The sequence below is a fragment of the Asterias amurensis genome, chromosome 9, assembly GCF_032118995.1.
Source record: "Asterias amurensis chromosome 9, ASM3211899v1".
Lineage (NCBI taxonomy): Eukaryota > Metazoa > Echinodermata > Asteroidea > Forcipulatida > Asteriidae > Asterias > Asterias amurensis.
In genome coordinates, this window is record NC_092656.1 from 4,439,042 (window position 1) to 4,452,018 (window position 12,977).

Consider the following 12,977-nt stretch of genomic DNA (forward strand, 5'->3'; position numbering starts at 1 on the left):
ATGAAATAATAATTGTGCCTCATGATTTAATTTTCCCCATAATCTGTATGTATTGCTGTGCCCTGTAGAAATCTAAATTCAGTCGAGACATGTTTCCCTCGGCTCATAAAGCAGTTAGCATACTTGTCTCGAGTAATGTAACCATACTTGACATATTTATCCATATGTGCATAGGCAGCACTGAGAAGGAGGGCATTTGTTCCCCCCCCCCCCCCCCCCCGATACTTTCTTTGCTTCTTTGCCCCCCAGTTTGCTCCCCCAATTCCCACCTCGGCCTTTTCCCTGATGGGCGAAATTAAATTAATTCCCAAACATTTTACACCCAAATCAGTGTAATTATCTTAACCCCAGTTCAAGAGTGATGCTGGTGTAATTAAGTCTATCATTGTAGTACGTTTGCCCACCCCCGTAAATTTAACCCTGCCCCCCCCCCTCCCCCAGGTTTACAGGTATGGCGCCATCGCTGTCTATGCGATGCTGGTTAACAATCCATTTATACTTGAGTCATAGTTTATGTTTGGAATAATTCTTGGAAGTTTTCCCACTTATGTTCTTTTTTTTTTTGCATTTCAGTTGAATATACTTCAGAAGAAGGAGAGAAAGCTTTCAAACTCGATCCATGAACACTTTTCAGAAGAACCAGAGAATATCAAGAAAATCAAGAGGGTAGGCGTTGAATATCAGACATTTTATTTATTTGTTTATTTGTTTCTGTTAATGTTGCATATGTGTAGGGTTCTCCACAGGATTTTTCAAAACTTTTGGGCATCTGGACCCAAATTATGGAAGTTTTGCCAAAGCACGCTGACTTGAAAGGAGGTCCTCGGAATATTTTATGCTTGGTATTTATGTTGGGCTTAAAAGGCCCTACTTTGCAATCTGGAGCAATCTAAAAGGCTTTATCATTCAAAAAGTGTTCCACTATGCGAATGGACATGTAGGCTTCTGCCGGAAAAAATTTGAGTTTATTTATTTCATTGTTTTTTTTATAACCCTCAATTTTCATATACAGAATGAAGTCATTTTATCTTTCAATTTTAGAAGAAGGTGATTTTTTTTTTTTTTTTTCTACTTTTTGAAAAAAAAAAAAAAAAACTATTATTTTCAGTAAAGCCTGCATCTCCGTCCACATGTTTGCAGACTTTTTGAGTGGTTTCAGGAACTAAAATTGACTCCATGATGGATGCAAACTGGTCTCCTTTTTTGTGTTTGTCTTCAGGAATTTAATTGAAATATACAAGTTAGCTGGTTTAAGAAGAGACGTTAAATCGCGTCACAAAACCCTTCCAAGGAGAATCAAGGGTAACTTGGCAAATCTCCAAAATTGTCTTCCCCCTCCCGAGCATTTTAATAGTGTCTGCACACGGTTACATATCACATCAGACAACTTAATTATTCCGCTGTAACTAGGCAACACATTTCTGGTGTCTGTAGTTGGATAGTTGGATGGGGGGGGGGGGGGAGGGAGGAGACGGGGACACAGAGCAGAATTGCCTCCAGCACAGGTTAGATTTGAACCTGTGACCTTCCTTTAAGAGTGCCTACTCTATCGGTTTGCCTTAAGGTGGGGGGAAGAGTAGTGGTAAAGAGAATAAAATGTGATTTTCTTTCTTCAGATAGAGAGAGGGAGAGAGAGCGCAAATTAGATTATTGGATTGTGGGGGAGCAAAATGATAAAGATGTCGTTTGGGGTTGGGTCTGAAGTTCAGTGCACTTCATGTGTTACTTCTCCTCGTCCCTTCAACTTTACCATGCAAGTAGATCATCATTCACACATTAAAGTTCAGCTTGAACGAAATTAACTTTATTCTTTTGGTATAGGAAGGTTAACGAGTCCGTAATGTTTACATATATTTGAGTTAAACTCAATAAAGATTGTTTCATAATGTAAAGAAAGCCCAATTCTAATAGTGTCATGCACGGCCAAATTGCTGAGTTTCATTAAAAGCCCCTTAATAAGTGCTAAGGGATCAAGCAGCGCTGTGATGTCACAATAATGACTTGATCCAAACAAGACAATAAAAAATGCATAGTGAAGATAAACAACCGTCATCCAGTCCAGTTCAACCAGGGCCCAATTTCATAGAGCTGCTAAGCACAAAAATTTGCTTAGCATGAAATTTCTTGGATGCCTTGCCTTGATAAAAACAGGATTACCAACCAAATTTCCAGGTGGTTTTCAGGATAAGCAAACAACAGCTGAATACTAGTAACAAGCAATATGTAACAAATGGAAATTTGGTTGGTAAACCTGTTTTTATCGAGGAAGAAATTTCATGCTCAGCAAATTCTTGTGCTTAGCAGCTCTATGAAGTTGGGCCCAGTTATTTAGCACTACATGTAGCTAGCAAATTACTCACACAAGGCAGTAACTCATAAGTAGTTTTCTTCTAATTAGTGTCATCAATCAAACAAAGCCGTAAATAATTTTTGTTTTGATACTGTGAGGAAATGAAAGTTTGATGCCAAATATGTTAAAAATAAAATGGTGAACATTGTCAAAGCCATTGAATTGTAAAACGATATAAATAAGACAATTGAGGAACAAGAAAGCCTAAGTTCAACAAAACCGATTACACATTTTGCATGACATCTTTAAAAAACAAAAATGAGTAAAAACGCTCACTGAGCGATAAACAGGAAATTAGTTCAATTTATTCCTCATCAAATATGACATTCCAGACAAAATTATTTCAAGGGATGTTCCTTTCTACTATCATCATCATTAGACCGTGTAATTTTAATGTAAATCTGTGATCTTCCTGATTTTGGTTTCTTACCTATTCTGTAACATTCAAAAGGGCAAATATGGAAGGAATTGATGGGTAAAAAAAACATAGTGAGTGCATTGTGCATGGAATCATCAGGAGGCATGGCAGAATGGCAAATGGATTCTGCCCTCGTTTGATTTGATTTGATTTGACAAGTAGACCTTTTTAGCATATGACGATTCCCCACGGCAGAGCTAAAAGATAAAAAAAAAGGGGGAAAAAATCACAAATTATTTAGGTTCACCCAATCTTGTGTGTTGAGATTTGAATAAATGAAAGAAACAAAGTGTATCGAAACGGCTGTTGGAGTTTTACAAGAAAAAATGTACCTTTTTCTGAAGGGGTTATATTCATTCAATTATAACAAATGCAAAATTATACTTAGGATGGTTTCCCTCGGCAAAAGTGAAATGATCATGGCAAACTTCTGGTTGTTTTTGTTTTTATTATGTTTTGTTGAGGGCTTTTTCTGTGAAAGGGGGAATGGGGGTGATCGATTTGAAAAAGTTTTTTTTTCTTTCTAAGGAGGTGTATCAAAGCCAAAGTACAATTTTTGTCTACTTCAAATAGACACATAAATTTATTCTGCTTAGCAGAAATAGGTTACCCTCCAAGCTCTGCGAATGTGCACTTGGCCCAAGACCATAAAGCTTGTAAGCGTTGAGAGTATGCTAAGTGTAAAAAAGCCATTTGTTAGCAAAATAGGTAAACTGGCAAGTCAACTTAGGCCTTGATAGCTCTGATTTATTAAAACACTGCAACACAGCGGCTAACAGCCGAAATGTACTGTTTACAAAAGTAGTAGATCAGGAGGTAGTTGGTTCAAATCCCCTTCTAGTAAATTTGTCTTTGTTCTTCCCCAAATTATTTTAAAGAAAATTCACCCAGTGGTCTTCCATTTTGGTTTATTACTTAACAACAGAAACATCTTTAAACTATGATCATCCTGCCATGAAGCCCGGTTCATACTTCCTGCGAATGCAAATGCGAAGTGAATGTTGACGTCACAAATTCACAACGAATAATTCGCACCAGTTGAACTCTGCTCGACTCACTTGCGAATATCGCTGCGAAAGTAGGGTTGTGACATCCTATTCACGTCAAATTCGCTTTGCATTCGCATTCCATGAAGGATGACCGGGCTTTAAGCCGATGTAAGTCAGCTTCCCAAGTCTCTACAGTAACAATGCAATGTTGATTCCCATTACATGGATAAGGAATCAGACTAATATGCCCTTTTACACTTTGGTCAGGTTGACTTAAATATAGGAGGCAAACAAGATGGCCCTGAATCGCTCAATAAAATAATATGCACTGACTGGATGCTGGTTAAGCTTACTTCCCTCCTGCCCCCATCTCAACCAACCATTTGATAAAATCAATAATTTCCCCTTAGAGCAAAGCATTGATGCGTGCTCTGAAAATATTATTGCACCCAAGCATTTGTACCCTGTTAGGATATGCCCTGGGTAGGAGGACGAGAGAAGGTTGAGGGTGGGTGAATGAGGAATGCTTGGGTTGTACTAGTGACATATTTATTCAAACAGGCTCTTTAAAGGTTCTGGACACTATTGGTAATTACTCAAAATAATTGATAGCATAAAAACTTGGTTATGAGCAATGGGGGGCTGTTGATAGTATAAAACAATGTGAGAAACGGCTTCCTCTGAAGTAAGGTAGTTTTTGAGAAAGAGGTTATTTGTCACTCAAATATTAAAAGACTTCAGGCCTGAAAACTTTTTAGGCATCTGAACACACAAATTTGTGGTTCAATGGTGTTTCAGATTAGCAGAGTGTGGGTTCGAGTCCCAGTTTTGACAAATGTGTCTTTGAGCAAGAAACTCAAACTATTATTGCTTCGTAGGATGTAAAGTTGTACATGTCCTGCTGTAATTTCTTCTTTTTTTGAGAGTAATAAAGTTGCTTATTTCTCATGGTACAAGAAAATACAGTAAAAATACAGGTAAAAAAGTGTGCAAGTTTGTACGTGGAACAAAGCAATGTATGTCGGACCAAAGTGGTTTCAAAACAGGGTTTCGCAACCCACCCTTCCATCAGAAATGTTCTGCTAAGCAAAAAGAAGCAGAATTCCATGTGACATAGTACATGTAGTTTGGCTGGTAACCTTAATCTGGTAAGCATAGTTTTGTTTTGCTTAGCTAGTTTTTTTGGCTTAGCAGCTCTATGAAAATGGGCCCTGGGCCCTTACGGCTCTGCTTTTCTTAAGCAAAGATATGGTGCTTACAGAAGCAGCCTATTTCATTGGTTAGCAGTGAATTTTGGCTTTTGACCATGCGCACACCACGTTAACAGGTGTTCTACGTTTAGTGCAGAAATTCGCCTCTTGCTGTTCAAGCGGAGAATGGTGATCGTAAGCGCATAATTTGGCGGTTAGCAGAGCCATGAAATTACAGGCCCTGGTCTATAATTCCCATCACTCATTGTTTAAGTGCTTTTGACTGCCAGTCCTCTTTACGGCTAATTGCCTTGAATGAATATTGGCTGAGTTTGACCTGACCTTGATGTAAGACCTATTAACACGCACTGTCAAGTGGAAGGTGATTCTTCGACCATCATTGCTGTTACTGACAGCTCTAGAAAGTGACTTGAATAGCAATTAGAGCTCTTGTTCACAGCGTTGATGAAGAGTACATCCAGGTAACAACTAAAGAAATAACACTTAAAGTTTGGGGTTCCCTTTTGACTTTTAATAAAGTTTGACCCCTAGGCCTTTGAAAGTAAATAGTAATGACGATCTTTAACAGTACCCTCTTGTCACAAGTTTTAAAATGTACTAATTATATTTGAGGTCATTTTTTTTTACAAATGCATACCTTGAGAACCACCGCTGTTATGCTTTGACTCTTTGTATTTTCTGTGAATAGTTGATGAATGAAAATTTGTATAATTGTTAAAGACCTGTTTTGACCTGGTTTCAGGTCCAAACCGAAAGTTAAAGTTGATGTTCATACTTATTTCATAATTTCCAATATTAACCTTCTATTCACTCCATCAAAACACCTAGCGTTTATAAGTCTACAAACACTACAGTAATAGTTTTATTGATGTAAAGCACGGACCACAACAACGTTAACACTGCCAGATCGTGGAGGAAGCAAAATACAGTCCATACCATATAAATTGTAATTTGTAATTGTAACCGACATAGCAATAAATATATTAAGAATGTTTCTGGTTATTCATCAGTTCCTCTTATTCCCTTGCCCATTAGGCTTCAATAATAGCCCATCCCAAACAACTGATAAAGATCCTGTATAGACTTCCCCCTATAGTCATACCCTCACAACCTCGTATCCGCTCATCTTGTGTTTCCTTACTCCCTGATGGCCCTACCCTGGCAGGGTAGAAAAAGCTTGCTAGAGGAGAGGGGGGGGGGACAGTCGCTGAGGCACTTGCAATCCTTTTTGTCCATGACAGCCAGATTGAGTCGGGGGGGGGAGGGGGGGGTGAAGACTACAAAGATTGTTTCATCAGAGATAGGTTCTTGCTTGTCAATGATGTGCATCAAGGGACCTACATCTTTCTGTTACTCTGATTGTTTCCGTCTTTTTTGCATACAGCAGCATTAATAGCTTCTGAGGTTGATGGCCCCCGTGCAGTATCTGCGGGCGAGCATCGGGGAAAGAGACAGAAAAAAAAACACAAAAATTGAGTGAAATCACAATATTGCTGGGAATGCATGTACACGACAGCTTTCTTAGGGTCTTGCATGTCTGTTTATTGAATATACAGAGTGGAACCATTACTGACTTGGCCAGGGATGCGTAATTTGGATGAGTACATCTCTGTACATGTTCTTACTCAATATATGCACAGACACACATGGTTTAGGTGCATGGTATCCTGTTGCTCTCGGTTACGGTCCTCGCAAATCTAAGTGATTGTGTTCAATGTCCATCATTATTCCTTTTTGGGGGGGTTCTCCTCCTCCACCCCTTTTTTTGAAGTGAGGGTGATAATATTTCTCTATAAATAAATACACAAGGCCTACAAGAAAATAGGCACTACAGTAATGGTAAGGATGATGGGAAAATTGTTAATAAAAATTATTTGCACAAATTGGGCTCAGAATTATTTAACACCCCACAGTTTTGAGAAATCTTGGGAAGAACCTTAAAGGAACGTTACAGAATTGGTAAGAAACCAAAATCTTGAAGATCACAGATTTACATAAAACTTACACGGTCTATTGATGATGGCAGTAGAAAACATCCCTTGAAATATTTCTGTCTGAAATTTCATATTTGGTGAGAAATTAATAATCGTATTTGGCGTTTAGAGTTTATCGCCCAGTGAGCGTTTTATTCATTTTTGTTTTGGCATCGATGCAATGCAAAATTTGTAATCCTTTTTTCACTATTCTCTCGGGACCCAGATGGCCGATCGATCTCAAACTTCTACAGGTTTGTCAGTTTATGTATAATGGCGGATTACATAAAGTGCTTACACTGCCATCAACTTTTTGGCTAGCAAAACCAATTCTGTAATGTTCCTTTAATTACGATATCATTTTTTAGGACGAATTGGTTTACTGTGCCCCCATGAATGAGGGCTCCTCCTCTAATTCCCATTATGTGGGTATTCCAAGCATGTAGCCCGACAAAATAGTACAGCCCAGTTCATATTTCATCTGCATATCATTCCATTGTTTTTACAGAACGTGAATGCAAAGAGAAATTGGGGAATAACAAATGAGATTGCTATATGAATTTAAAGGGATGCTCCCCTGATTTTGTTGTATATATACTTTTTTTTTTCAGACATTCATTCACTGTAATGCATTTGTTTGCAATAAGTATGAACAAATATTAAAGGCAGTGGACACTATTGGTAATTACTCAAAATAATTATTGGCATAAAACCTTTCTTGGTGACGAGTAATGGGGAGAGGCTGATGGTATAAAACATTGTGAGAACCGGCTCCCTCTGAAGTGCCATAGTTTTCGAGAAAGAAGTAATTTTCCACGAATTTGATTTCGAGCCCTCAGATTTAGAACTTGAGGTCTCGAAATCAACCATCTAAATGCACACAACTTCATGTGACAAGTGTTATTTTTCTTTCATTATTATCTCGCAACTTCGATGCGATTGAGCTCAAATTTTCACAGGTTTGTTATTTTATGCATATGTTGAGATACATCAACTGAGAAGGCTAGTCTTTGACAATTACGGATAGTGTCCACTGCCTTTAATGAGGGAAATATTTGGAGCTGTGTGACAGTTTCATGTTTTGTTGATGTCTTTGAAGATATGATAATTTGCTTAATAAAATTGCAAGGCCAAGCAACTAGTGGAAGTTTTTTAGATCAATCTTTCCTTCATAAGCATTTTTAGTCTCTATCTAAAGGGTTTATACACCATTGATCATGTTGAAACAATCATTGTTCACAGGCATGGATTGCCAAGTTGTTTTGCCAATGGACAGTTTCCACTAGATGTCAAACAATTGTCGGCCATCTTTACGAGCAATGATACATCATTTGTTAGTGCACAACTATGCGTTATATGGGAATACCACGTGCGGCATGCGGGGGTCGGTGAACCACTTGGCTGTGTTGAAAAAAGGAAGTGCTTGACACAGCTCGAGGCCAAGTTGTTCATAAAGATTGCATATATCTAACTATGCATCTACACCTGCAGAAATATTTAGAAAAGTTCTCAAAATTTTGTTCTGCTTGCCATTTTTTATTTTTATTTTTCTATTTTTTTATTATAAATGCAAGTTGCCAGACACACAAGGCCTGAAGGCCACTTCATTGTGTGGCTACAAACTAACTATTCTTCAAGGGGCTGTTGCCACCTACTCATGGGGCTGAAACAGGGTTACAGAAAGCACTACCTCCTAAACATTATGAAGCATGTCATGGTTAAGTTTCTTGCTAGGGACACAAGTCACGACCAGGATTTGAACCCACACTATGCTGATCAGAAACACCAGAGCTTGAATCCGATGCTCTTAACCACTAGGCCATGACATGCCACAAAAGCTAATCTTTCTTCCTTTCATCCCCCTCCTCACACACTACAGGTACAGAGTTTCATCAGAGGCTGGCTCTGCCGTCGTCGCTGGAAGGCTATCGTTCAAGACTACATCCGCTCCCCGCACGCAGAGAGCATGCGCAAACGCAACAGCATCGTGTTTGGTATGGTGGAATGCGAGCGGGAGTATGTGGAGCAGCTATCCACGCTGGTGTCTTGCTTCTTGCGTCCTCTCAAGATGGCCGCCAGCTCCAAGAAGCCGTTGATCTCTCATGAGGATGTCAACTCCGTGTTTCTCAACAGGTAGGTGATACTTAATTTTATTTCAGTTGGTTTTGATTGTCTTGTTTTATTCCACAAAAGAAACATTCGCCTATCACCTTTGGGCAGGGTTTCAGCAATATTTACTAGACCTGCTGCCGATTTTTTACAAAATGCTAGGAATTCTATCTCAAGTTTGGACGAGTTTTTGTCCTAACTTAGCATTAATCAAGAGCACATGGCAAGAAAACAGGCACATTTTTCAATCTGTCTCATGGCAAAATCAAGGTTGGCAAGAGTATTACAAGGTTGCTCGTTGACACAAAGATTTGTTGTGTATAATTACCATTGATGCACCGGGGTGCAATCTCACAGCTCTGCTTATCGCTGGATTCTATGCTTACGGCACCTTGTAAACACATAATTCAACGCTTACGGCGCCTTGTTAAAGGCAGCGGACACTTTTGGTAATTATCAGCATAAAACCTCTCTTGGTAACAAGTAATGGGGAGAGGTTGATAGTATAAAACATTGTGAGAAACGGCTCCCTCTGAAGTGACGTAGTTTTTGAGAAAGAAGTAATTTTGCACGAATTTGATTTCAAAGTTTAAAATTTGAGGTCTCGAAATCAAGCGTATGAAAGCACACAACTTCGTGTGACAAGGGTGTTTTTTTTATTTCATTCATATCTTGCAACTTTGACGACCAATTGAGCTCAAATTTTCACAGGTTTGTTATTTTATGCATATGTTTAGATACACCAAGTGAGAAGACTGGTCTTTGACAATAACCAATGGTGTCCACTGTCTTTAACACATAATTCCATGGGCACTCAGCGTGGAATTATGCAGTAAGCAGAGCCGTGAGATTTTCAGAGACCTGTATGAAGATCTTGCAGCCCCTTTGGTTAAAAACTCAGTCTGCCTCCATGATGGGTTCACTCCATCGAGGCGTGCAGCTGAACATAATTTGTAAGGCCAAATAAAAATAAAGACTTGCTGAGCGTCAGCTGCCTGCTTCCTTTTAAGAGGCTGCCTCGTTTTTGTTTTTTTCTTTCTTCACAATCAAAAAAGGATACATTTTAACAATCTCAGACGAAAACAAATACATTTTGAAAAATGTCCTAGCCAGTTATCCTAAAAAAAAGTGTCAAGCGGCCATTTTGAAGAAAAAAATCCTTCCTTTTTTCAAAAAGGCAGGCCACATGTTGTTTTTTTAAGTTGGCCTAATTGCTCTCCCCTCTCTCCGCTCATCAACGACTGCGATGAAAAATCAAGTATCGTACTAATTTCTTGCATCAGTGGGTTTGATTTATTAAATTGAGCTATTAGGGGTTGACACACTGAGTTCTGATGTGCATTCCACAAACCCACTGCATTTCATAGACACCAATATCAGCCAACATGTAGTCACCATATGGTATTCGATTTCTTATCATGGAGTCATGGGTTAGTTGGTTTTCATTAAAGTCACCTGGAAATAGAATTTTTTTTCTTTCAAACATAAGAGTATATGCTTACGAACAATAACACAATTTTTTTAGTAATTGTTTGTCACGATTTATATGTTTAAAAAATATATAAAGTTGTTTGGGGGGCTGACTCTGCCTACCCCTTTTGTGACGTCAATCGAGGCAGACTTTGCCTGCAATGCGTATAGTAAACACACGTGCAAAGTACATGTACGTCCAAGTCGTGAGTTGGTACGTTTCAAAAAGTGTTTTTCTGCATTCAGCAGCAATACACCTGGTCGGCATTGCCGGAAAAAAACCAAAAAAATCTTTTTTTTAAACGTACAAACTCACGACTTGGTCCGTACATGTACTTTGCAATTGGGTTTACTCTACGCATTACAGGCAAAGTCTGCCTCGATTGACGTCACGAACAGCACCCTCTCGGGTCGGGGTCTACTCTTAAATTTGTAAATAACATAAGAACTGATTTTTTAAAACCTTAGTTAACTGGTTATTCACATTCCACTCATCAAAACACATATATTAGTGACAAAAGCTTTATTTTGAAAAAATACCACTTCCAGGTGACTTTAAAACAAGTCAGTTCTCTCGTATGAAGCTTGGTTAGTTTATAAGCAGTCCTGTATGCTTCGATTTTGAAAGGGAAAGGGCACCAAGGCATTTTCTCCTTGGCAAAGGGCACCCTACACACACCATGTATGAGGAGGGCACCAAGGCAATTACCAGGGGGCATGGATGCAATCCCCTTCATTGCCTTTGTTACTTATCAGGCCTGTATTAGGCTTAACGTTTCGCATGTTACCATCAAAATTGATTGATTATGTATCTATTGCTTTTGACGTGGGTAAAACAGTAGCTTATTTTGGGGGTTTTGCTCAGGGAGATGTAGCACTATGGTACTGTTTTGGTTATCCTTGATTGCAAACTACACATTCAAGAGCCAACATGAGGTTGGAATTCTCATCATGTTGGTCCAACCTCAATAAGCTGCTTCAAAAGAAAGGTCTCCTTATTTTGTCAATACATTTGTTTGAGGGGCCAGTCAGAAGCATCAAACCTGTAACTGCTGTATAGCCAGGGATCACACCCAATCATTAGGCGAGATGGCTCAGTTGGTCAATCGCCAGCACAGTATTCAGGAGGTTGCAGGTTCAAATCCTGCTCAAGTCGATATTTTATGTTCAACCCCAAGTTAACTCAAATTTACCCAGTCAGGTTCTCTTGTTGTTTATTACTTGATAGACATGTCACAAGATCAGAGAAGTATGAGAGGGGACCAGTTGCTCATGTGTATATGACTTGATGCCTCTTAAAGACACTGGACACTATTGGTAATTGTCAAAGACCAGTCTTCACACTTGCTGCGTCTCAAAATATGCATATAATAACAAGCCTGTGAAAATTTGAGCTCAATCGGTCATCGAAGTTGCGAGATAATAATGAAAGAAAGAATACCCTTGTCGCACAAAGTTGTGTGCTTTCAGATGCTTGATTTCGAGACGTCAAACTCTAAATCTGAGGTCTCGAAATCAAATTTGTGGAAAATTACTTCTTTCTCGAAAACTACGTTACTTCAGAGGGAGCCTTTTCTCACAATGTTTTATACTATCAACAGCTCCCCATTACTCGTTACCAAGTAAGTTTTTATGCTAATAATTATTTTGAGTTATTACCAATAGTGTCCACTGCCTTTAATGGGCCACCATACTTGAGCGCTTGTGTGTAATGGATCGGCCACTCAGACCTAATTAAAAATTGCCATACATACTGGCATATTTTAGTTATCCACACATTGAGCTAAAAAATGTCAAGAACAATCACCCCTTGAAGGTACAAAGTTGAGGTTCTACATGTATATGTACTAGAATGGGAAGATAATACACATGAACCATGGCCCAATTCCCCCCCAAAAAGCTTAAGAATAGATCAATCTTGAGATGGGTATCAGTCTTAATTGCTAAGAAAAGTGGGATGTCAGAATACAAATCGTCCTGGCAGCAATAAGATGAATCTCAACGTTTTGTGAAACGATTCCCTGTGGGACACTTGTCATTAACCCCAAGGTTTCTAGTTCATGGCAAACACCCTTGTAGACACTCAGACAGGCCTCCTCCGAGCTTCTTAGCTTCTACAGGGATCAAAGTCTGCTGCTTGGGACATCCTTGGCTTCATTTCCTTGTAGCTAGTTTAAAGGCACTAGACACTATTGGTAATTACTCAAAATAACTGCTTGCATAACAACTTACATGGTAATAAGCAACAGAGAGCTGTTGATGGTATAAAACATCGTGAGAAACGGCTCCCTCTGAAGTAATGTAGTTTTGAGACAGAATTTATTTCTCACTAAAATATTTGAGTTTAATAAGAGACCTCAGCTGGAGGTCCCGAATTCAAGGCATCTGTGAAAGCACACAACTTGTGCGATAAGGGGTCTTTTTTTCTTCCATTATTCTCTCGCAACTTGGACGACC

At 39.0% G+C, this 12,977-nt stretch overlaps 1 protein-coding gene across 3 annotated transcripts in view; it reads left to right on the forward strand.

The window, feature by feature from the left end:
• Window positions 1–12,977, forward strand: part of LOC139941398 (ras-specific guanine nucleotide-releasing factor 2-like) — a 103,333-nt gene that overhangs the window by 41,970 nt on the left and 48,386 nt on the right. For all 3 annotated transcript variants that reach the window (XM_071937868.1, XM_071937869.1, XM_071937870.1), the window contains exons 5-6: window positions 574–666; window positions 8,821–9,074. In XM_071937868.1, coding sequence (XP_071793969.1) covers window positions 574–666; window positions 8,821–9,074 — 347 coding nt within the window. The remainder of the gene's footprint in view (window positions 1–573; window positions 667–8,820; window positions 9,075–12,977) is intronic.